The sequence below is a fragment of the Atractosteus spatula genome, chromosome 25 (genome assembly GCF_055471065.1).
Source record: "Atractosteus spatula isolate fAtrSpa1 chromosome 25, fAtrSpa1.hap1, whole genome shotgun sequence".
Classification (NCBI taxonomy): domain Eukaryota; kingdom Metazoa; phylum Chordata; class Actinopteri; order Semionotiformes; family Lepisosteidae; genus Atractosteus; species Atractosteus spatula.
Window position 1 is genome coordinate 1,062,045 of NC_142730.1, and position 20,175 is coordinate 1,082,219.

The 20,175-nt window shown below is 54.6% G+C and overlaps 2 protein-coding genes across 2 annotated transcripts; both read right to left on the minus strand.

Moving 5' to 3' along the window:
• Positions 1-2,375: 2,375 nt before the first annotated feature.
• LOC148814945 (chymotrypsin-like protease CTRL-1) lies at positions 2,376-5,763 on the minus strand. The gene is made up of 7 exons (XM_088905279.1): positions 5,703-5,763; positions 5,383-5,486; positions 4,954-5,033; positions 4,229-4,310; positions 3,830-4,010; positions 3,454-3,581; positions 2,376-2,740 (listed from the first exon to the last, which is right to left on the minus strand). Exons 1-7 carry the CDS (start codon positions 5,752-5,754, stop codon positions 2,579-2,581), a joined length of 789 nt encoding a protein of 262 aa, XP_088761405.1. The 5' UTR covers positions 5,755-5,763; the 3' UTR covers positions 2,376-2,578.
• A 1,745-nt stretch (positions 5,764-7,508) lies between these two features.
• LOC148814946 (heat shock cognate 71 kDa protein-like) lies at positions 7,509-19,249 on the minus strand. Its single transcript, XM_088905256.1, has 9 exons — positions 18,857-19,249; positions 16,666-16,871; positions 15,792-15,997; positions 12,137-12,289; positions 11,299-11,854; positions 10,625-10,827; positions 10,181-10,379; positions 9,081-9,313; positions 7,509-8,727 (listed from the first exon to the last, which is right to left on the minus strand). Exons 2-9 carry the CDS (start codon positions 16,868-16,870, stop codon positions 8,542-8,544), a joined length of 1,941 nt encoding a protein of 646 aa, XP_088761382.1. The 5' UTR covers position 16,871; positions 18,857-19,249; the 3' UTR covers positions 7,509-8,541.
• Between the last annotated feature and the right edge of the window lie 926 nt (positions 19,250-20,175).

A 20,175-nucleotide genomic window follows, 5' to 3' on the forward strand; every position in this document is an offset into this window, starting at 1 on the left:
GCGGTGCCCAGTCAAACCCAGCTGCTCTGATCCGGGCCACACCACCCGGAGGCTTGCGCCACACAGGCTGGAAAACAGGACAGGGGGCAAACGGCCCAGCTGGATGTCACCCCCCGCTCCCCCGCCTCGGCTCGCTGGTTAGAACAAAACCCAGCAAGACGAGCCAGCCTGCAGCCACAGCCAGCGCCGCGGTGCGTACGGTGCTCAGAAGCGATACTGGTCAGGAGGTCCGGATTTCCCGCCTGTCTTTCCACCTGAAAAAAAGCACGTGGGATTTCTATTAAAAAAATGAATCTTGTGGAAAAGAAATAAACTACAAAAAGAGTTTGCCTGCTTTTGTCGTTTCATAAAAACACATCTCGCACTAGAGGGAAAAAAAAGGTTCGTCATCCTGTGGCTCTGGTCGAGCACGTTTGCGATAACTTCACCAGATCCGGGTGTTTTCTCTCCAGGCTGAGCCCTCGGCGGTTGTTTCTCAAGACGACAACTTTTGCTTATTTTGGAAAGTGGATTCTTGACTCAGTCTCTTCTTTGTTTTTATGAGGGATCTGGCTTGAAATAAATGACTGGTACCAACACAGCTCCAGTCTCCCTGATTCGTCTTTCAGTCAGGATCAGCTGACTGTTGACTGCCTGCACGGCGGTGGGAATGTCTCCCTTACTGGGTAAAAACAAGTAACCCCACTGGAAATCGTGAAAGGGTTAACGTTGTTTGAAGTGAAAATACGGTGAGGTACACCTTTGATAAAACGTTAAAAAAACAACAGGTGGAGCAAAACCAACATAAAGCTAAAGAAAACCTGACCCTTCCTCACGCTGCAGAGAATCCGGTACTTTTTAGCGATAGTTTTTTTTTTACCTCCTTATACCGCAACTACTGCATTTTCGCAAGTCTTGATCATCATGAAACAGAAAACGGGTGAAACATGAAATAGAAACAGCGCTCGTCGGCGCTGTACCTACTTTTAGCTTCAAATCTAAAAGCTTGCTGCTTTTAGTTTCTTTGCGGATGCGAAGTAAGCTTTTTTCCTGAATGGAAAACGTTTTACTGGTAGGGAAGAAAGCAACATTAAAACAACCAAGATTACTGAGCTGTGGGTTATGAAACGCAACACAGATCTACAAATCATAATAAAAGTATTGCTCAGTGTGACGCATATTGAGCAGAAGGGGCGTGTAGTTTAGCCCAGTAACCTGTGATTTTTGCTACTTGGATATGTGTTCAGTCAAAAAGCATCCGATAATAATGTAATAATCTAACAACGCTCCCACCCCTCAAACACAACGAGAAAATAACAATAAAATAAAACTGTTAACGCAACCTGACCACAAGAGAAAAGCAATCTTTTAACACACCCTTCCTTCCCAAAATAAAAAAAATATATATAGTTCTTAAAGTTTCATCTGTGGTTAATTACAAAACTGTTTTCCACTTAAATTGAACCTCTGACAGCTGAGTCAAAAACAAATATCTCGTTCTCGATTTCTGCCACTAACCACGTAGCAACTCATCCCTCTCCACCCCGCCTCCCTGTTTCTAACCAATCGCGTAGAACATTGATTCCCCTGAGCCAATTATCTGCTTGGAGGCACCTTGCCAATGGGCGGGGCCCGAGGCTCATATTTCTTCCCTATTGGGAGGAAATAAGGAGGCAGTTCCTTTGAGTGACGTTGGCATCTCGTATTGGCTGCTTGGCTGTCGTTCTGGCGTTTCCGTGGCTCGGATTGGTTGAATGTACAGAAGTCTTAATTGACCCAAGAAATTGCTTTAATTGAATATTTGCATTTTGTTTCTTTTCACGAGTTTGAGATTTTTTTTCCATTTAACAAAATACGACGGTTAAAGCTCCGACGTGTTTAAGAGCTGGGAACTAACTGTTCAAATGAATCTAACAGTTATTAAGTCAATGGAGGGTTTGATCTGGAGCCACTGTCACGAACCAAGAGGCAGCCGACTGTGGTCTCTGGCTACAGGGTGTCAGGAGATCCATTTCTGAAGACCCATAAACTCATTTATTCAGTTATAATGAATCAAATCAGATGCTTCCGCAGCGTTTCTTATCTTTACATTGCTGACTTGAGCCACGGTGACCTTTAAACTCGGCCAGTCGGGATCACGCCAGTGCCACCCCCTCTACAAACCCCCACTCCTCTCCAGACAGTTTTATCTTGCCTAACTCTGTTCAAGAACAGTCACCGAATGATGGAAAGTTTGTGACCCGTTTATATAAAAACAGAGACGTTTCTTTGTACTTGCCCATGCCCCCTCGTGAGAATCGTAATAAATACACTCGTCGTTTTCTGGTACTCCACACTGGCGGACCCGTTCTGCTCGCCGACTATTCGAATAAAAAGAAACTCGTTTAAAGTGGTCATGTTTTTTTATTTAGTTCAGGTGAGGAGCTGCGTCAGCATGCGTAGGCTGCAAAGGAACAAGTAATAGGTTTATTCCCTGCTGAAAAAAGAAGGCTCCACGGCCGAAACGTTGTGTTTTCGTTCTTCTTTTTTCAGCAGGGAATAAACCTATTACATGTTTTTTTATTTAGACGTCGCAATAACCACCACGCTCCGTGCGGTCCTAGTTGTAAGCCACGGTCTGGTCGATCCACTGCCGCAGCGCGGACACGCGCGCGTAGACGGCGGGCGCCCGCACGTTGCAGTTCTGGGTGCCCCAGGACACGATGCCGATGAGGTACCAGGTGCCGCTCCTCTCGTACACCAGGGGGCCGCCAGAGTCGCCCTGCTCACACGGACAGAGACAAGGAGGAAGGAGTGTTACTCCAGCAGGGAATTCCACAGGTTGTGACCCCATTCCGAAACAGGTGTGGCGTTTGGTGGGATCCCACTGCAATGAAATCCAGCCCTGCCTCAGAAATGCTCAGCGGCTGCTCTGCACCAGCAGCCCCTCCTGGGAGACACACAGCGGTCATTCTGCACCAGCGGCCCCACCTGGGAGACACATAGAGGTCATTCTGCACCAGCGGCCCCACCTGGGAGACGCACAGGGGTCATTCTGCACCTGCGGCCCCACATGGGAGACACACAGGGGTCACTCTGCACCACATCGGGGGGAGGAGAGAGAAACTGCAGCACCAGGTGGATTAAGCTATACAGAGGGCCGACTGTACAGCCCAGACTGTCCTTCTCTTACAACCAGCCCTGGGATTTTTAATTATCCAGGGGTCAGGAGCTGATGCCAGATGTTTGACGCCTCATCTGAAAGACAGCTGCTTCAGTCCCTGGTCCTCCCAGTGGGATATTGGTCTGAAACTTCTGCACCAGGGGGAGGAGTGCCTCCTACTGGTCCCCTAACACCACTTACAGCAGCCACCTGTTTTCCCTCAGAGGTCTCCCATCCCAGGATGTTGTAGGCCAGGTGCTGCTGAGCTCCTGATCTAATCAGGCTACGGGGGGCGGGGGCTGATGTCAAGTCAGTGACGTCATATTGTTCACCTGGCAGGACGAGACGCCTGAGGCCCCTGCGCAGATCATGACGTCAGAAATCTTGTTTCCCCAGTACTGCCTGCAGGCCGCCGGGGTCAGGAGGGGCAGCGCCACCTGCTGGAGACGAGGGGGAGAAGCTGCAGAAAAACAGAGAGAGACGTGAAATGAGAGACAGAAAGTAGATGGACAGACAGTGAAAGAGTTATTCAGAGTAATGGAGAGAGAGAGATAGAGGAGATATACAGACAGGCAGAGAGACGGGAGATATGCAGAGAGACAGAGGAGATATGCAGAGAGACAGTGAAGAGCTGAAGACAGTCAGACAGAGGCAGATGATGATGAAGAAGTTGAGAGACAGAGGAGACACGCAGACGGCGATGCTCACAGCTGCTGGCTGTGCGGCCCCAGCCCGTGGTGACCACCGGCGCTCCAGACGGGACGCTCATGCCAGCGCTGGCCAGGCAGACGGGCGAGACGCGGGCAGTGATCTGGGCGGGCGAGGAGAGCTTCAGCAGGGTGATGTCATTGTTGAAGGTGTTGGCGCTGTAGTAGGGGTGAGTGATCGCCTGAACAAAACGCAAACACGTGCCGTCACGCCACTCCTGCGGTCACTGCTCACACGCCGTATAGCGCCTTTCGCCTGGAGCACCAGAGCAGAGCTCCTTACAGCGGCGGCGGACGAGCAGGAGGTTCCGGCACCGTGACGCCGCACACTGTGGGGAGCTCGTTCAATGTAGGGGCGCATGGACACACGATGTCGTTCTGGGGAAGAGGGGGGCGTTACCTTGGCGATGTTCTTGACCTGGATCTGCTCGGTGCTGGAGGAGCGGTCGTACTCCCCCAGGACGACGCGGTGCTGGCTGGGGCTGTGGCGATACAGGCAGGAGAAGCCGGGTTTGCTATAGCTTGTCTGATGTCATCAATTTCAACATCCCCTGCCACTCTCCAGGCAGGATTTCCTGCACAAACTGTCACGTCATTGAAGGGGGAACTGCACGCCCGATTTCTCAGACAGTAGTGCAAAAATGGAAAAAATTCTGAGATAATTGCAAAATCATGAACTTTGTGAAAGTACTTCATGGTGGCCATGTTGTCGCTGGCAGACGAGAAACCGCTGGTCTCGTCACGGACGAGAGCGAGAGTTTTGCTCGAATTGTGACGTGAAAGTGGCCCTTCCTGCTCACTAGTTGCTGAAAGTGATCAGCTGATCAGCAGAAAGTCCTGGGAAATTCCTTTTCCAAGGAACATTCAACTAGCCAAGAGCTGGGTAGTAAACATGGGCACTGGCGCTGGTCCCATCATGAAGCCTTTCGACCAGAATCAGCGCGATATGCAATCAAATAAGTACAAATAAGCCTCTAACGAGCTGATTGAGATCGTTAGGAGCCCAGCTGGACTGAAACCCCGGGGACACACCAGACCCTCCAGGACCAGGACTGGGGCTGCGGGGGCTCAGGGGGCTCAGGGGGCTGGGAGCTGCGGAGGAGTGTGCAGGGGTAAGGATCGTACCTGACGCGGCAGTGGGCGGCCGTGACCACCCAGTACTGGCTGATGAGGGAGCCTCCGCAGAAGTGGAACCCAGAGAACTGCTGCAAAACACAGAGACACCCCACCGCTGAGAGACAGGGGGCGCTGTGCCCCTGTGCCCCCCTGCTGGCCTGCTCTGCACCTGCACTCTCTCCTCCAGGCAGGGAAACGCCCTGCAGCTGCTCAGGGTCCAGAACCAGATCCCTCTGGGTGGATTCGCAGGCACAGACACACAGAGCTGCAGATGATGCAGCCTGGCCTTGGCCTGCTGTTCCTGCCACTGTTATTGATACTGGTTGGATAGACAGACAGACAGGCAGGCAGACAGAGAGACAAGCAGAGAGAGGGAAACATAGAGGGAGACAGGCTGACAGAGTGACAGAAACAGGAGGGGGCGCGTCTGTGGCTCACCTGCAGAGAGACCTGCCAGGGCCAGGAACCGGGCACGGCGTTCTCGCCGTTCACAATCTTGTTGTAGCCACTCACCACTGGCCTGATGCTGGGCACCCCGCAGCCTGGAGGGGAAAGGGTTCAGACACCCCAAGAACAGACCGTCACACCCAGACAGCAGGAGCACTGCCTCACACAGCCCGAAATAAGCATTTCGTTGGATGTGTGCACATGGCAAATAAACTGAACTGAACATAGTCATAGTCATAGCAATGCAATAACAATGACCGAACTGCAGCTCGAGTTTTACTGCGGCTGGTGCTGCAGGACCCCACTCTCACCCAGGGCTGAGCCCACCAGGGCCAGACAGCTGACGATCCACAACACGACCATAGCTGAGACGCGGCGTCTCCTCTGGTGTGCCCTGGGGCAGGGCAGTCTTTATACCTGCCCGCGCCTCGCCCCAGCCCCTGTGGGAAAGAGCGTGTGTGTGCCCAGGTGAGGGGCCCCCAGCTCAGACACACACACACGGTTTCCTCTGCTGGACGCGCGCCCATCGAGAGCAGGAAAACAAGAAAACATCGAGAGCAGGAAAACGAGGAAGGTTACAAGGCCACTCAGTCCCCCAGCGTCCTGAGTGAAACCAGGGCATCGACTGTGACAACCACACGGCTGGGATTGTTCCACACTCCCACAATCCTAGTTGATTTTGTCTGGTTCATTCTGCATCACGACTACAGGGCTTTTCATAGAAGAGTATGATTGGTAACAGTTAATAATAATAAACATTGTATTACTCACACATAGCTGGACAGAGGAGACTATGACCTGAATAGTATCAAAACTCATTTGAATAAGACAGATAATAATCATGTTTTGTGTCACACAACTGGTAAACACAGTTTTATAATCCCCTTTGTTGATCTAACTGGACATTACTGCACTGTACTGTAACTTTACCACAATCTCCCTGCGCTTTACTGCGCTGTGCTGTGCTTTTACCCTGATCTCACTGTGATTTACTGCACTAGACTGTGCTTTTACCCCGATCTCATTGTGATTTACTGCACTGGACAGTGCTTTTACCCTGTTCTCACTGTGTTTTACTGCACTGTGGTTTTACCATCATCTTGTTGTATTATAAAAATACTATAATCTCTTATCTCCAGGTCGCCTGTCCACCACTAACCATTAACAGGGCTGTAGTGCTCAGCCGCCTTATCGTGTGCCTGCAGGGGCAGGCAGACACCTGGCCCCCACCTGCAGGGTTCCCACCACACGCAAGGTCAGGGCCCAACGGCAGCAGCTCTCGGCCCCGAGGGGAACTTGAATCAAGCAGTGAGCCCTGATTCACAACACAATGTGCAACTTGGCTCCCTGCAGTCCAATGCTGAAACCAGCCCGCGGCTGTGAGGAGGAGGTGCCTCATACTGTGGCGCTAACTGGCCTGGCTGAGGGAGTGACAGGGGTGGCCAGAGATCAGCGCTGCCACACGTGGGCCGAGACGGGGAGACCCTGCCTCGCGGGTCACGCTGGGACAGAGGAAGGGCGCGAGGAAGCTGTAGGCTGAGCCATGCTCAGCCAGCTATCCACAGGGCAGAGGAAGTGTGAGACTGGAGTCTGACCTCCACACAAACCTCTGTTTAGTAACAACTTTCTGCTGCTCTGCATGCAGTGACAACAGGCCGCTAACAGTCAGGACAGCTCTAGATTTCAAACAAGACTCCAGCAGGTGTAGAAACAGCCACTTGGCTCATGGAGACACATCTTCACAACCCTGTTTGTGGCTGGACTGTCACCGAAGGCACAAATGGCTCAGATTTTGTACCATATTGATAGCAATACCTAGTGGCACACACACACACCACATGGACACAGAGACACACACGCTCACCGCTGACACTGGCACAGATAAACCCACAGTCACACACACAGACATACAGCTCTGAAACACACTCAGACGTTGACACAGATACACTCACACACACACTCACTCTCCCACTGCCATAGTTAAACACACACAGGAGGAGATCAGCACACGGCCATCGGCCCAGCAGTAGTTTCGATTATATGAGGCATTATGCTTCGTGGTGAATGTCCAACAGAAATCCTTCAGTAAGTAAATCAATCAAGAGACACAGGAAGAATCCAGTAAAGGCTCAGATCTTTATTTCTCTACCGGAGCTGGCCAGTGACACACAAGCAGAGATCTGAGGACTCAAAGCGCTTTAACACCAGGGCAGAGCTGCGATCGGTCAGGAAGGGCAGAGCACTGACAGCACAGAGTCAGAAAACAGACCCGCCACATTCTGGCAGGACCTGTGACGGCGCAGGAAAGCTGAATAAAACCAACATCTCAAACGTTATCAGTGACACAACACCCCAAGCTCACGCAGCCCATTCCCAGTCCCGATCCCTGGCTTTCTGTGGGACAGATGCAAAACCCCCGGAAGAGAATATGGACAATGAGGGGGCTTCTGGGAACAGCAGTAGGGTTTGGACCGGCGGTCTGAATGGAGTTTGTGTTAAAGGCACCAGACTGTCGCTGGATTTCCTGTTGCTTCCTGCGCTGGAGCAGAAGGCTCACAGAAAGGGGAAGCTGTCGAGAGGCGACTCTGCCAGATCCGAGGGGGTTAAAAACTCCGGGGCAGGGGGGGGAACTGAACACGTACGTTTCTCGGTTTCAGGCAAAAGCGCATCACTCCTTCGGGACGGGGAGTCCAGCCGCACGGCCTTCGAAAAGAGCTGAGCTGGGCCAGCGAAGTGACGATCAGCTCACGCAACTCTAATTAAATCATTAAGGCACACTTAGAAAAGGCAATTAAAGATTAATCAGACGAGATATGGCCAAGTAGAATTTTAAGATTCAATTAAACATTAATTGTCAATGAAGTCATCAGAGGACTGTTATTAATGATTCAATTAAGTTTCAGTTAACGGGGAGGGGGGTCAATTAAGGAAATGGAGCGCTGGTCAGTCAGTGTGTTGGAGTGTGCAGATTAATTCAGTTAGCTGGAGTACCCTGTTAACCCAGAGACCTCTGCTGGAATGGGCCTGAGGCTCATGCGCGGATCTGTGAGCCCCTCTCCCCAACCCAGGCGCAGTGGGCTTTTGCAAAAGGTGGATCTGGAAGCTGCTGGCGTCTGCCCCTGCCCTCCTCCTCTCCTTCCCCTGCGGCGATTAATCCACCTCCTCGATGGTGGGGCCGGAGGAGGCCCCCCCAGCGCCCCCCGCACCCCCCGGGAACCCCCCTGGCATCCCCCCGGGCATGCCGCCCCCCGCGCCCTGGTACAGCTTGGTGATGATGGGGTTGCAGACTTTCTCCAGCTCCTTCTGCTGGTGCTCGTACTCCTCCTTCTCTGCCATCTGTGAAGAGGGGTGGGAGGGAGACACGCAGAGGTCAGAGGGGGGCAGAAGCCCACTGAAATGGGCAGCAGGCTTACTGCAGAAATGACCCTTGACAAATTCGGTGTCACTTAAGGACACTTACAAGTCTGGATTTAACGCTACAATACAACCTGCATTTACCTTCCAGTTAATTACTGTAAAGACTGGAATTCCGGCAGCAATTTTCTATCATAAGCAATTGAAAATAAAATCACAAGTCAGTGATAGAATTAACCTGGACCTACGACCTCTTTTGCTTGGGAACCAACATTTCCACATCCACTGTTGCAAGTGGGGACCTTCTGAAGGTCGGACCACCCCAGGCCCCTTACCTGGTTCCTGTCCAGCCAGGAAATGACCTCGTTGCACTTGTCGATAATCTTCTTCTTGTCCTCCGGGCTGATCTTGTCCTTCAGCTTCTCGTCCTCCACCGTGCTCTTCATGTTGAAGGCCAGCGACTCCAAGGAGTTCTTGGCCGTCACCTTCTCGCGCTGGGCCTCGTCTTCGGCCCGGTACTGATCCGCTTCCTGCACCATGCGCTCGATCTCCTCCTTGCTCAGCCGGCCTGTCAGTGGGGGAACGTGGGAAAGCTCAGGAGCAGAAGCCCGATGGCTCCTGCTGCACAGCCCCCACTCCTGACGGACCACCTCCAAGACAGGACAGTCGACTCGCAACTCACGCGTTCTCCACTGGCGCGGAAAATAAAGAATATTGAAAGACACGTTCGCCAAGCACACCTTGCGGGAGCTCGTCAGCAAGCCTATACAGTCGTCTTATTTACTTGTCTTTCCAGTTTTTAAACTTATATTTAATGTCTTGAATTATGCTAAGAGGTTATCAGGGGGTTATAAGGGTTACAGGGTAAAATTCAAGTACATTTACGCGCTGTTAGCAACTGTTAATGCTGAAGATATAGACCCTGTGCAGTTCTCAGGTAGGTAAATACCCAGAATAGTAGCAGGAAGTCTTTAGAGTCACGGATCCGAAAAAAACCACAAGTCCTAGAATCCGCAAACCAATGGGCAGGCGTTAGTCACAACCGGGTAGAGACAACGCAACCGAGCCAACCCATCCAGAACACACAGACGGAATCGGAATCAGGAGGCAGGAGGCGAGAATAGACCCGTTGTGGAGAGGCGGTGCGCGCACTCGCGAGCTCCAGGAGAGAATCGTCATAGTGAGCGAAGGTCAGAAGGAAGAGGAGGGAGAGTAGTGATGGGAGTGAAAGGTTTCGGGGGGGCTAGCTCCGGCGTGGGCGTCTGTTTACGTGGGCGCGTGGGAAAGTGGAGGCGTCTGTGAGGGCGAGCGGACTGCGAGTCGACTGCACTTCTGTCTCGGCCGCTGTGATCTGCTGGCGTGATCGGGGCTGCCAGCAGACCCTCGGCACAGCCGAGACCCCTGGCACTGCCCTGCCCGCGGGCCCCACGCTCACCCTTGTCGTTGGTGATGGTGATCTTGTTCTCCTTCCCCGTGCTCTTGTCCACAGCCGAGACGTTGAGGATGCCGTTGGCGTCGATGTCGAAGGTCACCTCGATCTGAGGGACCCCGCGGGGGGCCGGGGGGATCCCCGTCAGCTCGAACTTGCCCAGCAGGTTGTTGTCCTTGGTCATGGCCCTCTCGCCCTCGAAGACCTGCAGGGGCAGAGGAGGAGCCACACCGGTCAGGAGCCTGGAGTGTGGTGGACAGAGCCAGCACCTGAGGCACACGAGAGTCATGTGGGCAGATACACTGGACAGACAAAGAGCGATCTCATAGACTCTCACACAGACCGGTGGACGACAGGAGGATGGACAGACAGAGGAGCTCACAGGCAGGTGGACAGACAGATGGACAGGCTCACAGATGGGCAGACTGGCAGGTGGACACAGAGCCGGACCTGGATGAGCACGCCGGGCTGGTTGTCGGAGTAGGTGGTGAAGGTCTGGGTCTGCTTGGTGGGGATGGTGGTGTTCCTCTTGATCAGCACGGTCATCACGCCCCCTGCCGTCTCGATGCCCAGCGACAGCGGCGTGACATCCAGCAGCAGCAGGTCCTGCACGTTCTCCGACTTGTCCCCAGCCAGGATCGCCGCCTGGACCGCTGCGGTCAAGCACAGGGGAGAGAGACCGGTCACTTCACAGCCATCTGCCTAGGCCGCTATCCGCTGGCAGATGGCTTGAGAAACCACCAGACAGAGAACAGATACTTTGTAGAGGCTGAAGGGGACAATTCAGAGCAGCCAATCAAATCTTATCCACAGCAGTGTGGAGGAAACCTCAACCTTCAGGATCTGAACCACTGGACCAGCTGTCCTCCCGGTGTAACAGGACTGGACCTGAACCACTGGACCAGCTGTCCTCCTGGTGTAACAGGACTGGACCTGAACCACTCAACCAGCTGTCCTCCTGGTGTAACAGGACTGGACCTGAACCACTGGACCAGCTGGCCACCTGGTGTAACAGGACTGGACCTGAACTGTAAGGCGTGACACTGCCCCCTGTAGGGAACACAGCCCTCCGAGATCACACACTCACGTCAACAAGGGCACTATGGGATAGCGGAGGCACCCACCGGCTCCGTACGCCACCGCCTCATCCGGGTTGATGCTCTTGTTCAGATCCCGGCCATTGAAGAAGTCCTGCAGCAGCTTCTGGATCTTGGGGATGCGGGTGGAGCCGCCCACCAGCACGATGTCGTGGATCTGGGCCTTGTCCAGCTTGGCGTCGCGCAGGGCCTTCTCCACGGGCTCCAGCGTGCCGCGGAACAGGTCGGCGTTCAGCTCCTCGAAGCGCGCCCGGGTGATGGAGGTGTAGAAGTCGGCGCCCTCGTACAGCGAGTCGATCTCGATGCTGGCCTGCGTGCTGGACGACAGCGTGCGCTTGGCCCTCTCGCAGGCCGTGCGCAGCCGCCGCACCGCCCGCTTGTTGTCTGTGATGTCCTTCTTGAACTTGCGCTTGAACTCGCCGATGAAGTGGTTGACCATGCGGTTGTCGAAGTCCTCGCCGCCCAGGTGCGTGTCCCCGGCCGTGGCCTTCACCTCGAAGATGCCGTCCTCGATGGTCAAGATGGAGACGTCGAAGGTGCCCCCTCCCAGGTCAAAGATCAGCACGTTACGCTCCCCCCCAACCTGAAAGAGAGAGAGGGGTTATTACAGACACACTGACTGGACACTCCAGTACATTAACACTGCACTGAGAGAGAGAGGGGTTAATACAGACACACTGACTGGACACTCCAGTACATTAACACTGCACTGAGAGAGAGAGGGGTTAATACAGACACACTGACTGGACACTCCAGTACATTAACACTGCACTGAGATGGGGGGGGGTCTCAGGCAGGGAGAGGAGAACTCTGGCTGCAGTACGAGAGGTCAGGGCTGGCGGGTCACTCTCGGGTGCTGACGCACCTTCTTGTCCAGCCCGTAGGCGATGGCGGCGGCCGTGGGCTCGTTGATGATGCGCAGGACGTTGAGGCCCGAGATGGTGCCCGCGTCCTTGGTGGCCTGGCGCTGGGAGTCGTTGAAGTAAGCGGGCACAGTGATGACTGCGTTCGTCACCGTCTGGAAGGGGAACAGAGGAATCCTAGTCTGTAGGGCGTTTTTGTTTCAGAATAAGTATTACACTTGCCACTGGGCTCCTCGGGCTGGGGTTCGGCTGCTGTCTCTGAAGACGCCCCCCTTTATCAGTGACTGGGAGGAGTCTGAATGTTGGTAACAGGTTGTCCTCTAGTCAGCCTGTGGATGCAGGAACCTTCCCCCGAGCCGGTGAGCTCTTCTCTGGATGGATTCCAGAGCAGCAGTATTTTGTCTTGTGGTGAAGTGCTCACTGGTTTATAAAAATAGTCATCTTCACTGTCTGCTTGGCAGAAAATGCTACCTTTCTAGAGACGTTTTCTTAATGTTTGTTTTCTCTTTGAACAGAAATAGATAACCACACACACATGCCGTGCAGACACGAACGACTAAACTCACACTTGCCACACACTCACACATGCGCCCACACACACACCTGCACACCCACACACACACACCACCTACACCCACAGCAGTCTCTGCCTGTGAAACACTCTTCCTCTCCTGCTCTCACTAGGTCTGCTGTTATCACAGCACTACAGCACCTAACCTATTCTACTTTTTCAGTTTAGGATTATCTTTTTTACTTCATTCAATGATTTGCCTTTGTCCTGCTTAAAGAAAATACTAAGACAACATCTACCAGCAGGTACAGTGGTGATTTCAAGTCTGCATGGTCTCGCTACAACCTCTAGTAGCTTGAATCAGCTCATTCGTGGCTTATTTCCTCATTTTAACAGTTTGTCCTGCTATTTAAGTGCTGCAAAGATAATGAGACCTGGAAAACTTGCAGACACACTGCCCGGCCCTCCGGGACCAGGACTGGACAGCCCTGCAGACACACTGACTGACCCTCCAGGACCAGGACTGGGCAGCCCTACAGACACACTGACCGGCCCTCCAGGACCAGGACTGGACAGCCCTGCAGATACACTGACTGACCCTCCAGGACCAGAACTGGACAGCCCTGCGGACACACTGAGCAGGCCTCCAGGATCAGGACTGGACAGCCCTGCGGACACACTGACTGACCCTCAAGGACCAGGACTGGACAGCCCTGCAGAGACACTGACCGACTCTCCAGGATCAGGACTGGACAGCCCTGCAGATACACTGACTGTCCCTCCAGGACCAGGACTGGACAGCCCTGCGGACACACTGAGCAGGCCTCCAGGATCAGGACTGGACAGCCCTGCAGACACACTGACTGACCCTCCAGGACCAGGACTGGACAGCCCTGCGGACACACTGAGCAGGCCTCCAGGACCAGGACTGGACAGCCCTGCAGACACACTGACTGACCCTCCAGGATCAGGACTGGACAGCCCTGCGGACACACTGACCAGTCTCTCCAGGACCAGGACTGGACAGCCCTGCGGACACACTGAGCAGGCCTGTGGCGTCGGTTCTGGTGGCGTCTGCAGGTGAGCTCCAGTGTACAGACTGGGGTACCAGCTAGGCTTTCCCTTTCAGGACCTGGCCAGCGCCCCGCACGCCTGCGTTCCTGCAGACAGCAGCCCGTGTAATTCTGAGTCAGCACAGGGGTTCACACCTCCCCTGGCTGCTGCAGATCACTGAGCCCACATCCTTCCTCCGCCGGACGCGCCGCGCCGCCGCCTGCAGTCAGGAGGAGACGCATCCTGCCGGGGGGGGCTTCGCGGATTATGGGCGAGCCGTGCCGGCTGGGTCTCCCAGAGCCGACTCCTGCGAAGCCCAGCACGGGGAGCAGCACCCACATCCCCAGCATTCCCCAGCTCCGCCCGCCAGTCCGCCACCCCGGAGGCGCCGCCAGCCACACAGCCCGCGCGCCTTTTCCGCTCGGGAGGGGCTGGCTTTCCCTCTGCTTGAGCTCCACAGCTCCAGCTCTAGAACAAGACTCAGCTCACCTGCTGGCTCGTTCACAGTTTATTTCACTGGTTTGTGCCGTCTGTGTCAGAAATCTCCAACTTCAACAAGTTCGGCACACGGAGCTGTACTCCGCCTTTCCTCAGACTGATGCGTCCCACTAATCGGAACTCTCCCCAAAGAGTCTGGGGGTCCCTTGGGGGGTTCCAAAAGCGCTGTTTTAATTTTCACCTCATGTGATTCCGGGCCTGAAGAGAACAGGTGATTTGGTTCTTTTTCATTCCATTTGTCTAAACAATCAGATTGAGTAAAGGCAATTACATTAATCAATAATGAAGCATCAATGAAGGCCCCTTCAGACTGGCACTGCCCATCCCTGCCCTACAGCTCTCACCAGTTTGTCTCTCTCTGCTCCTTCCTCGGGTGCGATTTGTTTAATTGAGAGAACACTCCGCGCCCTGGGGTGCTGTCTGACACGGTTAATCAGCACAATAAGAAAGAACACTGCATGAATGCTGCATTTCCTCCTTGTGGTTTTCTCCTTCGCTGTAATCACCACAACTTCCAAATCACAGCGGGGACTGCGTCGATTTCTAGATGTGGCGGTCACCCCCCCCCCAGCGCAGCGCCCCAAGTTCTGTCACACGCCCGGTCTAGCACGATGCCCCGTGTGGCAGCGAAGGGTGTCGTGCACCTCCAGCCTGGAGCAGGGGGACCCGTCACTGCTGCTGCTGTGACACCGGACCAGGTGCCACACCACACTGCACCACGACCGGACACGCCAGCGGGCACCGACTTCACCAGCGCCCTCCAGCTGGGGCCCAGTGTGCCCAGGGTGCAAAACTGCCACACAACTGCCATCATCCTTAATTAATCAGTTTGGAGATGAACTCACTGTCTGGCGGATCCTGGTTTCTCGGCAGCACTGAGGCCCTGGGTTCAATTTTGGACCTGGGGTGCTGTCTGTGTGGAGTTAGTATGTTGTTAACGTGTTCAGCTGGGTTTCCTCCCACAGTCCAAAGACATGCTGGTGGGTAAACTGGCCCTGGTGTGTCTGTGTGTGCCCTGTGATGGACTGGTGTCCCATCCAGGGTGTAATAATAATAATTAATAATTGCTTACACTTATATAGCGTTTTTCTGGACACTTCACTCAAAGCGCTTTAAAGGTAATGGGGATCCCCTCCACCACCACCAGTGTGCAGCCCCACCTGGATGATGCTCCAGTCCGCTCCCCACACACCAGCTCTCAGTGGGGAGGAGAGCAGAGTGATGAACCCAGTTCAGAGAGGGGGGTTATTAGGAGGTAAGGGCTAATGGGAAAAAATTTGGCCAGGGTGCCGGGGTTACACCCCTACTCTTTTCGAGAGACGCCCTGGGATTTTTAATGACCACAGAGAGTCAGGACCTCGGTTTTACGTCTCATCCGAAGGACAGCGCCCGTTTACAGTATAGTGTCCCCTTCACTATACTGGGGCATTAGGACCCACATGGACTGCAGGGTGAGCACCCCCTACTGGCCAACTGGGTGTACCCCTCCTTGTGCCCGCTGCTTCCTGGGACAGGCTGCAGCTCCCCCTCGCCGTGACCCCGAATTGGAGGAAGCGGCTGGAAGATGGACGGACGGAGGGATGGATCTCAGTTACCTTGCCCAGGTAGGCCTCGGCGATCTCCTTCATCTTGGTGAGCACCATGGACGACACCTCTTCAGGGTAGAAGGTCTTCGTCTCGCCCTTGTACTCCACCTGCATCTTGGGCCGCCCGCTGTCGCTGATCACCTTGAAGGGCCAGTGCTTCATGTCCGACTGGACCACGGGGTCATCGAACCGCCGGCCAATCAGGCGCTTCGCATCTGCCGAGTGGGAAGGGCCACAGGTGAGAGTCCGCTGTCGTTACCCTGTCCTTTGGGTGAGACCTTGAACAAACACCCCTGATATCCTGGTCTTTGAAGACCGCAGGGTTGGTCTTCAGAGTAGGGGTGTCAGCCCCAGTGTTCTGACTAAACCCCACACTGGGCTGTACAGTCCGTTCCCCCTTAGTCACCTGGTGCAGCAGTTTCTCTCTCCTGCCCCTGATCTGTGTGCAGAGAGGCTGCTGTGTGTCTCCCAGGAGGGGCTGCACTCCAGTGGGGGATGTACTGGGTCCCCTTCAGGAATGCAGCACTACCCACCAGGCCACAATAACGTCCAAGAACCAAATGAACTGTTAATCAGGTATTCAATCTTAAAGGAGCTAAACACATTTCAAATCCACACAGCCAAATCAGAAGAGCCTACTTCGATATTTATAAAAGTAAATAATTCTGTAATCTAAAAACATTCTCTACAAATATAGGAAATGATATCTTTGTTTATAGCTAAAGCTTCATCCTTAAGCCAAAACCTTTCCAGACCAAAATAAACCAGGTTTTGCAGCAGCACTAGGTTGCCACCTAGTGGCCACAATGACTATTACAAGTCCAGGACCTGAACCACTAGACCAGCTGTCCTCCGGTAGACAAAGACCAGATCTTGGACTCACCGAAGACGGTGTTGCTTGGGTTCATGGCCACTTGGTTCTTGGCGGCGTCTCCGATCAGCCTCTCGGTGTCTGTGAAGGCCACGTAGCTGGGCGTGGTGCGGTTGCCCTGGTCGTTGGCGATGATTTCCACTTTGCCATGCTGGAAGATTCCCACGCAGGAGTAGGTGGTACCCAGGTCGATGCCCACTGCTGGACCCTTTGACATCCTGTCAGGACCCACCAGTGAATTAATCAGCCCACTGTATGAACCCCCCCCCCATCTCAGTGCAGTGTTAATGTACTGGAGTGTCCAGTCAGTGTGTCTGTATTAACCCCTCTCTCTCTCAGTGCAGTGTTAATGTACTGGAGTGTCCAGTCAGTGTGTCTGTATTAACCCCTCTCTCTCTCAGTGCAGTGTTAATGTACTGGAGTGTCCAGTCAGTGTGTCTGTATTAACCCCTCTCTCTCTCAGTGCAGTGTTCATGTACTGGAGTGTCCAGTCAGTGTGTCTGTATTAACCCCTCTCTCTCTCAGTGCAGTGTTAATGTACTGGAGTGTCCAGTCAGTGTGTCTGTATTAACCCCTCTCTCTCAGTGCAGTGTTAATGTACTGGAGTGTCCAGTCAGTGTGTCTGTATTAACCCCTCTCTCTCTCAGTGCAGTGTTAATATATTGTACAGTGTGCAGTCAGTGTGTATTAACCCCTCCCTCCCTGTCTGAAAGGACTGCAGTCTGGGATTACTGGTCACACAATGCTGAATAGCTGTTTCACCACACAGGCCGCAGGCTGACCAAGGCCTCTGTTTCAACACATGTGCGATTCAGCCCAGTGCCAGGCGGAGGGATGTTGCTCTCTGGATACAGCTCTTCCCACGGGGCTGTTCTTATTGCCCACGTCTGCTCTGTGGTGCAGTCTGTGCTCCAAACACAGGGGGCTCAGCGTACTGCCCCCATGTCCTGCCCCGTGCAGAATCTGGGAGGCGGGAGGAAGCCCCAGCACCTGGAGAACACGCAGGCTCCACACAGACAGGCGCCTCAGCCAGTAATCAAACCCAGGACCGGGCCTTATTAATGTACAGCGTGTGTGCGTGTGCAAGCTGAAGGCCTGGCACCGTGCCCGGGCCGCGCAGTCTGGGAAAAACAGCAGGAAAAGTCAAGCGCGCGGGCGGGCGCGGCGCGCTCACGCCGGCGCGGGCACGCGCTCCCTGCGCTCGAACGCGCCCGGCTGGGCTTCAGAGCGGGGCGCGAGGTACCTCAATTACCATGTTATACACTGACGGTAACTCTTCGCTGGACTGTTACCCTTCCTTGCTGAACTGCAGAGTTTTCTCATTTTCAGCCGTACTTTATGGAATACACAGGCTCTTTGTTTCAGTACAGACGATACGTTCTACAGCAGCACGATTTTATGTCCTTAAAAGTAGTTTAAAAACAAAACTTTTTTTTATTTTCCTGGGGGGGGGGTCTCCTTTCCAGTGGCTCGTGCCCGGGGACATTTGAGAGAGGACACCCGTACAGGCGCGAGGGGCCGAGCGTCGCCATGACGTCACGGCAGACTAATTATAGAGCCCGAGCTGCACGCGCCTGTGCCGTGAGTGACGTCACCAGAGGGGTGCCAGCGGCGGCGCGGTCGCCGGAGAGCAGCTCTGCTGCCGGCCCGAGGCCTGGGCGTGTCCCCGGACCGCGTCACTCTGCACAGAGGAGCCGAGTCCGCTCGGGACTGCTGGCCCAGGACACCGAGCAGGACGGGCCAGACGGGGCTACTTGTAGGCGTCGGGGCTTGAAGTAAAAAGTGCCCACTTTCCTGCAAGAGCCGTCCAGTTTGAAACGAGCCAAGAGCGCCAGAGAGTGAAACTACACCTCGCAACTCAAGGCCTCCGTCATTATCGTCGTCCTTGAGTCGTTTCCGAAACGGTCTTTATTTATTGAGGGTTTTCCGAAAAGTCGCTGCAGCTGTCAGCAGCGGAGCAGAAGAGCTTTAAATAACCTGGAGACTCCTGATTTTTTTTCAGGAGTAGAAAACGCAGCGTTATCCGGATCAGCAGCGTCTCTGTCCGTTCTTGCCGACGGTCAGCGGTCGCTGGGCAGCTTAGAAGCGAGCAAGTCCAGCGAACTGCAGCGCAAAGCTCCTCTCAGGGACAGAACTCCGAGAACTCGGTCACTCAGCCCCAAGCGGACAGCGACAGCACACAGCGACACACACGACGCGTTACCTTGCTGGTTCGCTTGCGTTTGGTTTAGGAAACTGAAACCGTGCGGTAGCGCGGCGGTCACGCCACCGAGGATGAGAAATAATCAGGAAAAACAAAATCAATCAAACCGCAGAAGGCGCCCCGCGCGCTGCTGTGCTCCCGGTCCGGCGGCGCCCGCCGCGCGCTCGCGCGTGCCTTTATACCGAGGAGCCGCGGCGCGCGGTCAGCTGACCGGCGCGAGAGAAAGTTCTGGGTCCCCGCTCGCGTGCGGCGCCCGCCCCGTGGCCGAGCCGGTCCCTGCCCGGTGTCAGCAGATCTGCACGTTTGAACCCCCCCCCGCCTCTGTCTCAGGCGGCCCCTGAACAAAGTCTGGACTCCCCGCGTCCCGCCCGCAGTCGGTGCCAAAACAGCGTTTCCGTGTCTTTTTTCTCCGAACGGGGCGGGTCACCCTGCGCTCCGCGTCCCCGAAAATCCCTCTCCTGCGTGAAGGAGGGCCGACCTCCAGAGAAACAGACGAGTGCGAAGGGGTTAAAATCGCGGGGGGGGGGGTGGGGGGCAGGCGCTCTGAGATGCCTGTCTTAAAGGCGCTATATAAAACCCACTAGCATTATCGAGGACATTATAGCAGGAAACTGTCGCCAATCTGGAGTGAACGTCGACGTGCGTGTGTGTGTGGGGGGGGTATTGTAGTGGAAGTGTGTGTGTGGGGGGGGGTAGTGTAGTGGAAGTGTGTGTGGGGGGGGGGTAGTGTAGTGGAAGTGTGTGTGTGTGTGGGGGGGGGTATTGTAGTGGAAGTGTGTGTGTGGGGGGGGGTAGTGTAGTGGAAGTGTGTGTGTGTGTGGGGGGGGTATTGTAGTGGAAGTGTGTGTGTGGGGGGGGGGGTAGTGTAGTGGAAGTGTGTGTGTGGGGGGGGTATTGTAGTGGAAGTGTGTGTGTGTGTGTGGGGGGGGTATTGTAGTGGAAGTGTGTGTGTGTGGGGGGGGGTAGTGTAGTGGAAGTGTGTGTGTGTGTGGGGGGGGGGGTATTGTAGTGGAAGTGTGTGTGTGGGGGGGGGTAGTGTAGTGGAAGTGTGTGTGTGTGTGGGGGGGGTATTGTAGTGGAAGTGTGTGTGTGGGGGGGGGGGTAGTGTAGTGGAAGTGTGTGTGTGGGGGGGGTAGTGTAGTGGAAGTGTGTGTGTGTGTGTGGGGGGGGTATTGTAGTGGAAGTGTGTGTGTGTGTGGGGGGGGGGTATTGTAGTGGAAGTGTGTGTGTGGGGGGGGGGGTATTGTAGTGGAAGTGTGTGTGTGTGTGTGGGGGGGGTAGTGTAGTGGAAGTGTGTGTGTGTGGGGGGGGTAGTGTAG